Source organism: Saccoglossus kowalevskii, chromosome 19, assembly GCF_978046115.1.
Source record: "Saccoglossus kowalevskii chromosome 19, keSacKowa6.1, whole genome shotgun sequence".
NCBI lineage: Eukaryota > Metazoa > Hemichordata > Enteropneusta > Harrimaniidae > Saccoglossus > Saccoglossus kowalevskii.
Window position 1 is genome coordinate 33,451,443 of NC_140659.1, and position 12,962 is coordinate 33,464,404.

Consider the following 12,962-nt stretch of genomic DNA (forward strand, 5'->3'; position numbering starts at 1 on the left):
AGATTTATTAAATGACTAAATTTGCAATATTTGTAAGTAAAGTGTTTAATTTTTATGGCATTACTCAATGACACTTGCAATGTATTCATGGTGGGGAAATTAGAGAATGAAGCACAAGTCAAACATGAACTTGTACAAAGAAGTGACAAACTTGTTTACATGCACCCATAATTGTAATGTTGTGCAAGCTAATATGCACCCAATTTGAAAATGATGACCATATACATGTAGAAAATTAAAATATTAGAAAATGGGATCGAGAATTGAATCCTGAATTATTCAAATTCGATCACAACTCATTTCGAGCACCAATAATAAGCTGCAAAACATAGAGCAGTTGTAACAAAATTGAGAATTAGCGCCCATAGTTTAGAAATAGAGAAAGGACAATACCAAAAAATTCCTTGCAGTGGCAGAAAGTGCACTGCTTGCGACCAAAATGAGATTGAATACGAAATGAGCTTCATAATTGAATGCATGCTGTATGAAAATGAAAGAACTGAAATATGGAAGGAAATCAGTTTAATACATTTGCAACAACATAAATACCAATTGATTACAACAAGCAATAACAGCCAAAAAATAACAAAACTAGCAAGCTACATCTAATTGTTTCAGTGCCAAGCATTACAAAAAAATACCAGCTATTTCTCTTTTTTTTAAATCCTTTTCTATTTTGCTACTTCCTCAATTTTTTGTTTTTGTTGTAATTTCCAAATCAAAATAAGGATATGATAAATGATGCAATAAAGATTATTCTTATTGTCAACATAAAAAAACAAAAAAATCCATTAAAAGACTTGATTGTAAACTTTATTGATAGCCACATATATTTTGACAAATGTACAAATTTGTTAGCACTGCTATTGTGAAGTTATCAGCCCATGTTTTTTATATCTGATGGAACAATGCTGGATATGGCAAGACAGCTGGGTGTGGTTCTCTACCTCCAGGAGGCGCTCTCACATCAATATCAATTCCCTTCACTCGTAATCGAGCTAAGCTGGCTTCATTTATATCACGGCAATCTGAAACTTCTAGTTTACGTAATTTGGGGCAACAATCGCCTAGTAATCTGAAATAACAAAAATATAAATATTGGTACAGAAAATTGGGGTGAGGACATTTGCTAAGGTGATGAAATGGTTAAATGTCTGAAACTCACTTCTCAAACATTCTCATCTACTTCACTTCAAACATCAGGTTGTATCTCTGACCACTATGCCTATTATGTAGGTGTGAATTCTGGATTACACTGGTGCTATGCTTGCCACAGCAGACTTTGCTGGTAGTTTATTACCTGCTTTGTATGTTTTCGTAATGTCATTCTTGTGTCGAACACACAGATGCAGATTTAGCCTTTCTAGCCAGATCGTCATCGTTTCTGTTCAAATCAGTCAATTTGTGGACGAGTTACGGCATTTTAAATTTTTCCTACTTTCATCTACGAAATTTATAAATGCATGATAAGCAAATTTAAAGTAATATTTCTCATTATTCCCAGATTTGTCAAATAGCAGCGTTGACAGTGTTCTTTTTTTGCGGATGCTTCGTATTTTTTGTGGATAGATTTATTTAAAAAGTTGATATGCTCACACAACTATTAAAGTAATTGAAGTCATTTAATATTCACTACAAAGCTGATAATTATCTCTGTTCTCATTTTTTGTATAATTACAGAAACATGGAAAATAAACATAGAAATTTGTGGAGATTATTTAAAGGGGAGCAAAGGTGTGGCTTTTGACACTCTGTACATGAAATTTGAGATCTATGAATGAATTCTGTTGATAAAAACAACTTGTATGTGCTGCGAAATGCCCTAAATATCGGGTATAAAACGGGCTGTGAAGCAGACAAACGCCCGCTTTGCTTGGCGTCATTTCGCCTCTAGAGGGCCAGTCAGATGATGTCAGCAGTGAACATTGATAACTGAACCCATTCATGCTAGTACGTCAATCCCATAGAAATGCTACTATGAAAGACCTTGTTAACTGACCACTTAAAAGTTGAAACATGGAGAGGTGTTGTGTTATGAATGCCACAACGATTCATGTTATGTTTCTCGAAATCCCAAATAAAAATTTGCGTTGCTGGTTGCGAGAAATCGGCGGAAGAACTAACCTGAAAGTGAAGACACATACAGCGTTCTGGCTATTGTAAACAGTGAGTAAATAAATATTGTTTCTTTCACTATCTCATTTTTCGTAATTTTTTCAAACTGCAGTACACCTAAGTCGTAAAAAATACAAAGTATGTCCCGACACAACAGTTGGGACGCAAGACATGCTCATTCTGCCTTAAACAATGCCTGTTTGGGTCCCGCTTATTGCCTTTCACGCTCGGTTGTGTCAGGATACAAGCACAAGCTGAGATACTGCCTGTACCTCCACCACCAGGGCTAGGGTCAAGTGTGTCCCATTCTCCTAGTGATCTCTCCTTTAGAGGGTCAGTGGGGGGACAACTCACATCAGTGGGAAAGGGAGCATCCACTTTTTTAATAAAGGGGGCTCTATCCCTGGAACGGATCGCCTTACGCGTCCTCTTCCATACCCCCCCCCCCCCAGGCTCGGGCTAACCAGGCATTGTTTCCTGCGTCTTTCCAAGCCGTGCAGAGTGCCCCCACTTATGACTCTGCGAGGGGACTCCAGTGTTGGTACTCCTGTACAGGGCGGTATGCAACCCTCTTATGGGGTGCAGCTACCATTTCTCCAACAGGAGGGGGGGTGAGCGCTTTGTCGTTTCTCGTCTCATCTTTGTCGGGGCAGTCACAGGATACCCAACCAACCGGAGCCCAGCTGTCCCTTACTAATATGCAGTTAAGGTTGCAGCTTGTGAACCAGGCAGTGATGGCCGCGAGACTTGTACGCCCGTTGGCCAACTCCCCTGAGTGCCTCGTGTGACCCAGGCTATGGAGGAGGCTCAGAGGGTGATGGAGGGGTGATTGGTACCCTTCGGGAGAAAAGGACAAACAGCTTAAACCTGGTTTTGGAGCGGTCACGTCCAATGCCTTCCGTTGGGTGAATCGATATCCCATTGGGGCTATATGAACCGATGATAGGTTCCGGTGTTGGACACTCACGTGGTACCACAGTCTCTCCATAGGTTCCCTGTCCTTATCCCGGTACCCATACTTTTGTTATGGCGGGTAGTGCAGATCGAGAAGGCCACGTTGCGTGGTCATTTGACCGGCACCAATGCCTACTAGTGCATAGGGCTTTACGGGCGGAACTTAGACCCATCAAGTTTATAGAATGGGCTGCTTTAGTGTTAGAGCGTCAGCTCAACAGCAAACCTCGATCCTCGGGCAGATGGGCCAGTCCCTGGCGACGCAGAGAGTCGCTATGTGTGATATCTTGTAAGTCCATACTGCCCTCTTGACAGGAGCGGTTTCGACTGAGCGTGAGGCAGTTCTGGGTCTGTGCGCCTATCCTAATCCGTGACCGGCTATTTAGTGGACGGTTAGTGGATGCGGTGAATGGTTTGGCGGTTGCTGAGGATCAGCGTATCCAATTTAAGCAATTGTCCCTGTTGGCCAATGTAGCTAGTCCTTCTTGTCAATGGTTCTAACTAAAACTACAAGGCAGCCCAGGCAGTAAGTCCTCCGCTCTGAGCCACAACCAGCGAGGATCAAAGCGCTCATAGTCTCCTTCGAAGGGGCAGAAAAAGACTAGTAGCGGGAAGCGTCAGAGAAAGCCCAAGAAACGTTGTGGTGTTGGTGGTGGGTGTTCTGACACTTCTGGGGACCAGGGGGCCGCGAAGTCTCTTTGAAGGTTCGCCGGCTGCCTGGACATGGATGGTGGTACGACTCCGGGTCTCCCTCCCCAGAGTCCTCGGGCTCAGTCTCCCCCTCTTCGTCCTAACATACTGGAGGCTGGAGTTCGGGTAGCACTAGCTCCGAATCCCCGTCCGCTCCTTCCAATGGGATCGTGCCTTATGTAGCACATACCAGCTTGGCGCAGGGTATCAGATTCCTCTTCAGTCTCCTCCTCCTCTGAGTCCTCACCCTCCCTCAGGTCTTTTGTCGAGGGATGAGGTCAAGGCGGGGACGATCCGACAGGAAGTAGCAAGCCCCGTATTTATTGCCAGGGTTCTTTCCCACATCTTCCTTGTTCCCAAGAGTTGGGGGGGGGGTGGCGTCCAGTTCTAGACTTCAGTCGCCTGAACGGGTTTGTGGAACTTAAGCGCTTCCGGATAGAAACACCAGCGGGCATCGCTGGATATGAGCGACGCTTACCTCCACATTATGATTCACCACTCATGCAGCCGGTATCTCAGATTCCCATCTGAGGGCAAAGTTTACCGCCTTTATTTTCGGTCTGTGCACGGCACCGTATGTCTTCACCAGTGTGCTAAGACAGGTGACCCAGCTGCTACACTGGTCGTCTGCCTATCCGAACCCACATCTTGACGACTGGTTATTACACAACTGAGACAGGGAGGCTTTAGTGGAGCACGTGCTTTTGACGCAGATTCTCCTCCATGAGTTGGCCTTTTCAATAAATATTGCCAAGTCCAACCCAATACTATCCTACAGCCTGGTTTTTCTGGGTATGCAGTTCGACATGGATCAAGGGCTTGTTCACCCTCGCAGGAGCGATGCAACTCTCTTGTAGAGTTCACCAGCCAACTCCTGTCGTCGGGATTGGTGTCGATACACGAACTGATGACTTCAGTTCGTCGTCTGCCTCTCCGGTCTCATCCAATTCAGAGGTGCTTACAGGATCCACATGCGAAACCTGACGTTCAGGGGTTCGATCATCGGACCAAGCAATGACTGCCCTCCTTTGGCGGAACGACACATGGTACTTGGAAACAGGAACTCTCCTAGATCCGACGACTCCCTCGCTGACTCTCATTACAGATGCGTCGCCCCAGGGATGGGGCTGTCCGCATATTTAGGCCGCCACATCTATTGGTTGGAGTTGCAGACCGTCCTACTGTCTGAAATTTTTCAGGGAGTCGCACACCATCACAGAGTCCTGCTTTGGACAGACAACACCTTAGTAGTGTCAAGGAAAGGAGGGACACGTTCCCCCATGTTGTCAAAGCTAGCGGAGGAGATTCTCCTTTGGTGCCTGGATAACCCGGTTGAGCTATCGGCTTACCACCTCCCAGGGATACGCAACAGTGCTGTAGACGCCCTCTCGAGACGTATCCAGTTCCAGAACACCGAGTGGCAGACCACCCCCCTCCCTAATGGGTGGCGGACCTGCAGTTTTGTCTCTGGGATGGGCCCCAGATAGTTCTGTTTGCCAATCACTGGAATGCCAAGCTCCCGGCGTACGTGTCACTCCTCTCAGAGACGAGCGCTTTCGCCATGGACGCTCTATCCATCTATGCTTACGCTGTTCTACCCTTCCAAGTGGGAGCCAAGTGTTGGAGAAGTTGTGACTCAAGCCCACCTGTCTTCTGACTTGGGTGGCGCCCAATTGACCTGTGAAGGTCTGGCTCCCAATGTTGCTGGAACTTCCAGTTGAGTCGCCGAATCTCCCGGATCTGTTGTCCCAGCCGGACGGCACTCTACCGATGAGCCCGCTCTATTCCATATTCACGCGTGGAGGCTGTCAATAAACCAAGCACTAGGCTTTTCTGCAAAGTTGTCCAAGTTCCTCGCTTTGGCACAGTCGGACGGCACCAGACATTTGTATGAATCCAGATGGAGACCGTACATTGATTGGTGTTACGGAAGCTAATCCTCCTGACTGGTACTTGTTGTTGGTCTAATGGCGTTACGACCCCCCCTGGAGCCTATGGATAAGGCGAACACGAAGTATGTCACTATGTAAACAGTTTTTTCTTTTGGCTTGAGCGTCAGTCGCTTACCCTGGAGACAGGTGATGTTTTGTTGACGATTGGGCCAAAATCGTCTACAGTATTGAAGCCGTAGCTGTAAACATTCATCAAAATGTATCAACATTCTGTACATTATACAATAACTCTTTATTAAAGTGATTGAGCTGATTTGGACTGGAATAAAATATTTTTTATTTGGAACACATCGCAATTGATCAGGAAATATTTGTTTGCTCCAGTTTTCTGCGTCGATGCCGTGGGCTGGTGACCGTTATACAATTGTTTACAGTGTTCTAATCATTACGATTTACTTATTTGTTTGCTTCCATTCTAGATAATTATGCTCAGTGTTTGATGTTAAATTGAAGTGATGACTGTATAAACGAACTTTGGCTGGCGAAGATTTATCAGGAAGTGTACATATTTGTTAGAAGTGAAACAAAATATTCAATGTAATGAAAAAAATTGTAAAATGCTGTGGAATTTCTTTTGTAAAAAAAAATATACTAGCAATTTTCTATTAATGGTTTATTCAAGTGAGCAAAATATAATGTACAGAAAGATTGCACGTAGAGTATCGCTACACTGAAAAGTAAGCAACCGACAGCCTGTATAAAAGAGGGCTGTGATTGGCTGTTACTTACGCGAGATTTGAACGGGACTTACATAGGCGTCGGATCAGATGTATGTAGGGCGAAATTAAAAAAAAATCTCAAAATCAAAGTAAAGTAATAAAATAAAAAGGCATTAATAACAAAAGTAATAAAAAATAAAATTAAAATAAGTTTATAGCCAAAATAATTAAAGCCTGTACACTACATCAGATTTTAATCAGATTGCCTCCTTTGCTTGACGCTGCCGGTTTTGTTTGGCGCTATCAAACCCCAGCAATACACTGCTTTGATGCATTAAAATTGTTGGGACCCTATTTCATTGTTCAGTCGACCGGCATTAGTAAGCCTCCCCATATTGGGGGGTCTACTTTCGAGGCACTCAGTCCCTGAAAGTCGCCTAAGTGGTTTTATCCTGGGCCAAGACTCTTTGTTAGTGAGTAGTTTTGATTTCTCTCAGTTTTTTGACCTTTTTTTTTTTGTGTTGAAAAATATACATTTCAGCTGTCGGAGCTTCCCTACCTCCCTCACTAGTAATAAATGGAATTTATTATTTCCACGGTCTTTCTGGTAGGTGATGTAGTAAACTATTAGGGTTGTAAAAACCTGTTTGTTTACTTAATCATACCTACCAGAAAGTCTGTAGAAAAACGCCCACCTCACCACAAGCTTTCGGCAGCCCGTTGGTGCAGCGGAAACGTTTGTGAGAATGATTGGATCAGGCCTCACGAGCATCCTGATAGTGACCCCTTAGGAGAAGCCTGTAGTTAATCTGTAGTTAAGCCTAACGAGTAATAAATGGAATTTATTATTTTCATGGACTTTCTGGTAGGTATGATTAGGTACAGAAACGGGTTTGGACAACCCTAATAGTTTAGTACAAGCGATCATATATTTGTATTAAAACACACTAGTCAAAATAAATACATTTACGCCTGCTTCATAGATTTCGAAACGGCATTTGATTCAATTTGGCGTCAAGGTCTTTTGTACAAACTCTTAAAAAATTGTATTTCAGGAAAATTTCACAAAATCATCCAATCAATCTGCACTACTAGTAGCTCATCGAGTTGTATAAAATTAAAATTAAAAAATGGCTTAACAGAAGCATTCCCATTCCAAAGAGGCGTCCAACAAGTCCATTACTATTTAATATATGTCAACGATATTGAAGAATATTTAGAAAATTCAAACACTGATTCTCCTTCTTTACTAAATAGTAATCTTCCCTGCCAGATGATCTACTTCTGTTATCTAAATCAAACACAGGTCTTCAAAATGCTTTAAACTTTAGGTATTTATTGTGAAAAATGGCAACATATCATCAACATATCAATATAACCAAAGTTATTATATTCAATATAACAGGAAAAACTCACCAAGCATAAATTTCATATTAATAATGTTGAACATGAAACAGTTTCTAATTATTCTTACCTGGGAGTCAAATTAAGTAGTTCAGGCAAGCTCCATACAGCACAAGATGATTTAGCAAATACAATGTAGGGCTTTGAAAGCATATTTTAAAATAAAACAACTTTTACACAGTGACATTTATATCCCTGTCAAAACATATCTAATCAAAGAAAGCTTAGAAAGAACTCCCGTGTGCTGTGAGTATTGGAGACACATTAAAATTAATTCAAAATTTAAGATTTGCTTTTCAAACGAGAAGCTTGGCAACTAATTTTTGTCTATTTGAGATGCATAACATGAAAAAAATGTGATTCACATTATCAAAATTTATTATACATACAGAAAATACATTTGATTTTTCATTCATGGTTTTTAGTCTAATTTATTCTAGAGCACCTCTGCGATGAATTCAATTTAAATCTGATTTTTTTAGATGGACTAATAATAGATAATCAATATGCATGTTTATCAACATTAAACTAATCATGTCTGTGGATTACCTCAATGAACCAAATTAATTATTATACAAATTAAGCAATTATTATGCATAGATTTAGGTTGCATATTGTCTCAGGGTGCACATGTACAAAGTTTCATTATAATGTGATGATTAATCCTACCTAAATTAGTGGAAAGCGAAAAGTAAATTATTATGCAAATTAGGTAATTATTATAGATGTATACAAATCTAAAACTAATTAGATCATCACATTGTGTTAGTGTACATACGTACCAAGATTCATTGTTAAGATAAGTACTGTCACAGACCATCTATGTACGAAGTTTCATTGAAATTTGATTATAACCAAATATTATGATTTATTGTGCAAATTAGGTAATTAATATGATCTGATTATAATTCAAAACTGAGTGGGTCTGTGCATTGTTCTGGAGCATCAATGTACCAAGTTTCATTGAAATGGAATAATTAGTACATGTGATATCAGTGTAAAAGATGAAAATTGGCTAATTATGCAAATTAGATAATTAATATGCACTAATTTTAACCTAAAACTAATCAGGTCTGTGCATTGTCCTAGAAAATCTATTTACCAAGATTCATTGAAATGGGATAATTAGATAATTAGTCAGTGTAAAAGCCAAAAATTAACTAATTATAGTTGTTTAATATGCACACAATTTTACTTAAAATTAATCAGGTCTTTGGATTGTTCTAGAGCATCTATGTACCAAGTTTCATTGAAAAGTAATGAAGTACCGGTAATAGTGCTTGAAATATCAAAAGCTGAACATTAGGTAATTAATATTTCACATATGTTTATCGTCCTATGTATCTATGTAAGTTTCATTGAAATGTGATGATTAGTACTTAAGATATCAGTGGAAAAGACAAAAATTGACTAATCATTATGCAAATAAGGTTAATTATATGCATGGATTTTTACCCAAAACTAATCACATCTGTACATTAGTCCAGAGCATCTATGTACCAAGTTTTATCAAAACTAATGAATGGCTCTTTAGATATCAGTGGAACAGTAAAGGAACAGCTGAAAATTTTCAACCAAAACCTAATCAAATATGCACATTAGCCCAGAGCATCTACATTGTATACACCAAGTTTCATTAAAAACCAACATACGGTTCTTGAGATATCAGTGGAATGGACAGGCACACATACAGACAGGGTAACTGTTTGTGTGACTATTATAAAACCAGTTTTACTGTACTGCACTGAGATCTGGTCAAGCAACAATATTAAATCAAAACAAAATATTTTCAACAACAATAACCCAGCAGAAAAAATACACATTAAATTTCTCTTAAAAGTAAATTGCAAATCATCTAACATAGCATGCCTGATGGAGTTGGGTCGCTACCCTCTCACTGTTACTAGTACAATTCAGATGGTAAAATATTGGATAAAAATATCACAGAAGCCAGAATACACTCTTCTAAATGAGGCATATAGACTAGGTATCACTCTAGACAAAGCTGGCACACCAAACTGGGTGTCAAGCATCAAACAAACTTTAAATTTGGTAAACAAGGATGACATCTGGAAAAACCACACTCCTAAAACTATTAACAAACTTATTACCACAGTCAAGGAGAACATAAAACAGACATTTCAAAGTCACTGTGATAACTTTCTATTCGATGACAAAAAGGGAGGCAACCATAGAAACAAACTACGCACTTACAGATGCATTAAAGAGAAAGTTATCTTGAAATAGTCAAAAATCCATTCCATAGGTCAGCATTGACAAAATTAAGGATAAGTGCACATACTCCACAAATTGAGAAAGGCAGATACACAAACCACGCCTTACAAGATAGAAAATGTCAAATTTGCCAGAATGGAGAGATTGAGGATGAAAAACATTTCCTCCTAACGTGATCACACTATGATGCATTAAGACAAGACAGCCTAAACAAATGTTTTGCAACACCGACCAATCAAAACAAGCAAGAAAAACTAGTAAATATACTTAAAACAAAAGACAAAAACATGTTAATTAATTTAGCCAAATTTGTATACCAAGGCTTCTTAATGAGAGAAAACTACATTAAATCTAATAAAAAAAAATGTTTTTGCTTTGTTTTGTGTTTTTGTTCTCTAATGTTCAACATTTAACTTTATTGTATCACGAACAATATCTGAATTAAGGTTACATTTATCAATAAAGATTATTATTATTATTATTACACATCGGTATGTCACGGGATGTACACCAATCTCACCCCCAATACATTCAATTTCACTGAAAATGGAGAACCTACCTTTGCAAACACGTCTGTTATGCTGCCTTCTTGAAGTTCCTGCAATCAAATATGGCTACTACTTCTTCTACTAACTAGTGAAGGAAACCACTGAGCCGAACAAAATATAAACAGTAATATAATAACTTACAGATCTAATCTAAGGCAAAATACTTTATTTTAGCTGGAATTTATATTCACTGAAAAGACTTTTTGGGTGTTTTGTATGGAATTTATTTTGATTGATTTAAGACGAGTTGAAAGTAAAATATAGGAAACAAGCCATGCATGGCACAGTCCCCGTTAGTTATCAAATTTAAAATATATAGTTTTGTTTATAGTAATATAGCAGGAATATAACCATGTCAGGAATATGATTTTTTTAACATTAAAATGATTGAAATTTGTATCTGATCGTCAAACAAGTACTTGTCCATATTGAGAGAAATTGCTCTGGAACAGCATTCAAAATCAGCCATTTTGAATACATGTATATATATAACATGATGTATAACGAATATATAAAATTTGAATATAATCAGTCAAAGCATTCAAGAGATATGGCTCTAGAAGCCCAATCATTAAAACAAAATGGCCGCCAGACAGCCATTTTGAATCCGATCTGAAAAATAAATGATGTGCATCAGGAACCTGTAATGTCTGATATATGTACCAAGTTTGAACGAAATCCATCCATAAATGCCAGAAATGCTTGATATTTGATGATTGTTTAGCACAAAAAAGGCCACCATTTGGTCATTTTAAATAGGATCGTCAAACCAATATATCTGTCTATCTATGACATGATGTATAATGAATATTTAAAATTTGAACATAATCAGTGAAACCAAGTCAGAGATATGGCACGAGAACCACATTCATTAATACAAAATGGCCGCCAGTCGGCCATTTTGAATCTTATCTAAAAAACAAAATTATTTGCATCAAGGTCCCATAATGTCTAATGTATATACCAAGTTTGAACAAAACCCATCAGTAAACAGCCGAGAAATGCTTGATTTTGATGATTTTAGCACAAAAATGGCCGTTATTCGGCCATCTTGAATCAGATCGTGAAACAAATTGATGTGCATATGTATAATATCATGTATGGTGTATGTGTAAAGTTTGATTGTGATTGGTCAAGGCATTTCTAAGATACAGGTCCGGACGCACGCACACACGGAGGTCAAAACATAAGTCCCCGTTTTCGGACTGCGTCCGAACGGGAACTAAAAAGGTATACTCTCTGGATTCTATTTTAACTAAATCATTCCTTCAGCGAAAATAAAGTATTTTGCAGTAATTAATTTATTCTGAGTATGCGCAGTTGTTCTGTCAATGTTGCTGGGAGAGGTAATTTTTGATGAAAATCATGAAAAATATCCACTTAGGATTTTCAGATCTGGAAAAAAAATTGTTGCATGGTCAAAAGATTATTGTTCATCAACCTGCTTTCATTGATATCTGCTGCAGAATTTCTGAAACAATTTTGAAGACGGTAAATTAAAAACCCGAATTAGTAGTCCCTTTTCCAGGCTGCACCTGAATGGGGAATAATAAAGCACAGTGCCTCTATTTGTGAATAAAGCTTAAAATAAAACTTACCGTATGACTGAATTTGTAATCCTCCAACAACCCTGAATATTAAGATGTTCAAAAGCAGAACAAGTTCTTGCCAGCATGTCGATTACAACATTTGTTATGCCATATATTTTTGCTAAAGAAAGATATTTCAGTCCAGGATGAGATATTATTAATACCAAGATAGTTTCATCATCAAGTTCCCAGCAGCTTGTCAAGTCAACATATTGTAGACACTCACAGTTCATTGCGAGGACAGCCAAAGCTGGAGCCTGCACCCAGTGGCATCCATGCACAGAAATGTAACGCACAACTGATGTGATGTGATATTGGGCGTGTGTTAATGTCAGTGAACTGGTCTGATAATCAGTGATGTGATATTGGGCAGGTGTTAATGTCAGTGAACTGGTTTGATAATCAGTGATGTGATAATGGGCATGTGTTAATGTCAGTGAACTGGTCTGATAATCAGTGATGTGATATTGGGCGTGTGTTAATGTCAGTGAACTGGTCTGATAATCAGTGATGTGATATTGGGCAGGTGTTAATGTCAGTGAACTGGTCTGATAATCAGTGATGTGATATTGGGCAGGTGTTAATGTCAGTGAACTGGTCTGATCATCAGTGATGTGATATTGGGCAGGTGTTAATGTCAGTGAACTGGTCTGATAATCAGTGATGTGATATTGGGCGTGTGTTAATGTCAGTGAACTGGTCTGATAATCAGTGATGTGATATTGGGCAGGTGTTAATGTCAGTGAACTGGTCTGATAATCAGTGATGTGATATTGGGCAGGTGTTAATGTCAGTGAACTGGTCTGATCATCAGTG

The 12,962-nt window shown here is 39.1% G+C and overlaps 1 protein-coding gene across 1 annotated transcript; it reads right to left on the reverse strand.

The window, feature by feature from the left end:
* Nucleotides 1-557: 557 nt before the first annotated feature.
* LOC146731479 (uncharacterized) lies at nt 558-12,426 on the reverse strand. Its single transcript, XM_085493498.1, has 2 exons — nt 12,156-12,426; nt 558-1,075 (listed from the first exon to the last, which is right to left on the reverse strand). The coding sequence occupies exons 1-2, from the start codon at nt 12,377-12,379 to the stop codon at nt 892-894; spliced, it is 408 nt and encodes a 135-aa protein (XP_085349624.1). The 5' UTR covers nt 12,380-12,426; the 3' UTR covers nt 558-891.
* Between the last annotated feature and the right edge of the window lie 536 nt (nt 12,427-12,962).

What these genes read in the sequence shown, in the direction of transcription:
- LOC146731479 (XM_085493498.1), bottom strand. Translation starts at nt 12,379, where the DNA reads ATGAACTGTGAGTGTCTACAATATGTTGACTTGACAAGCTGCTGGGAA. An exon ending in ATTACAAATTCAGTCATACG is followed by an intron (nt 1,076 to 12,155) that starts GTAAGTTTTATT and finishes TTGTTATTTCAG; the next exon opens with ATTACTAGGCGATTGTTGCC.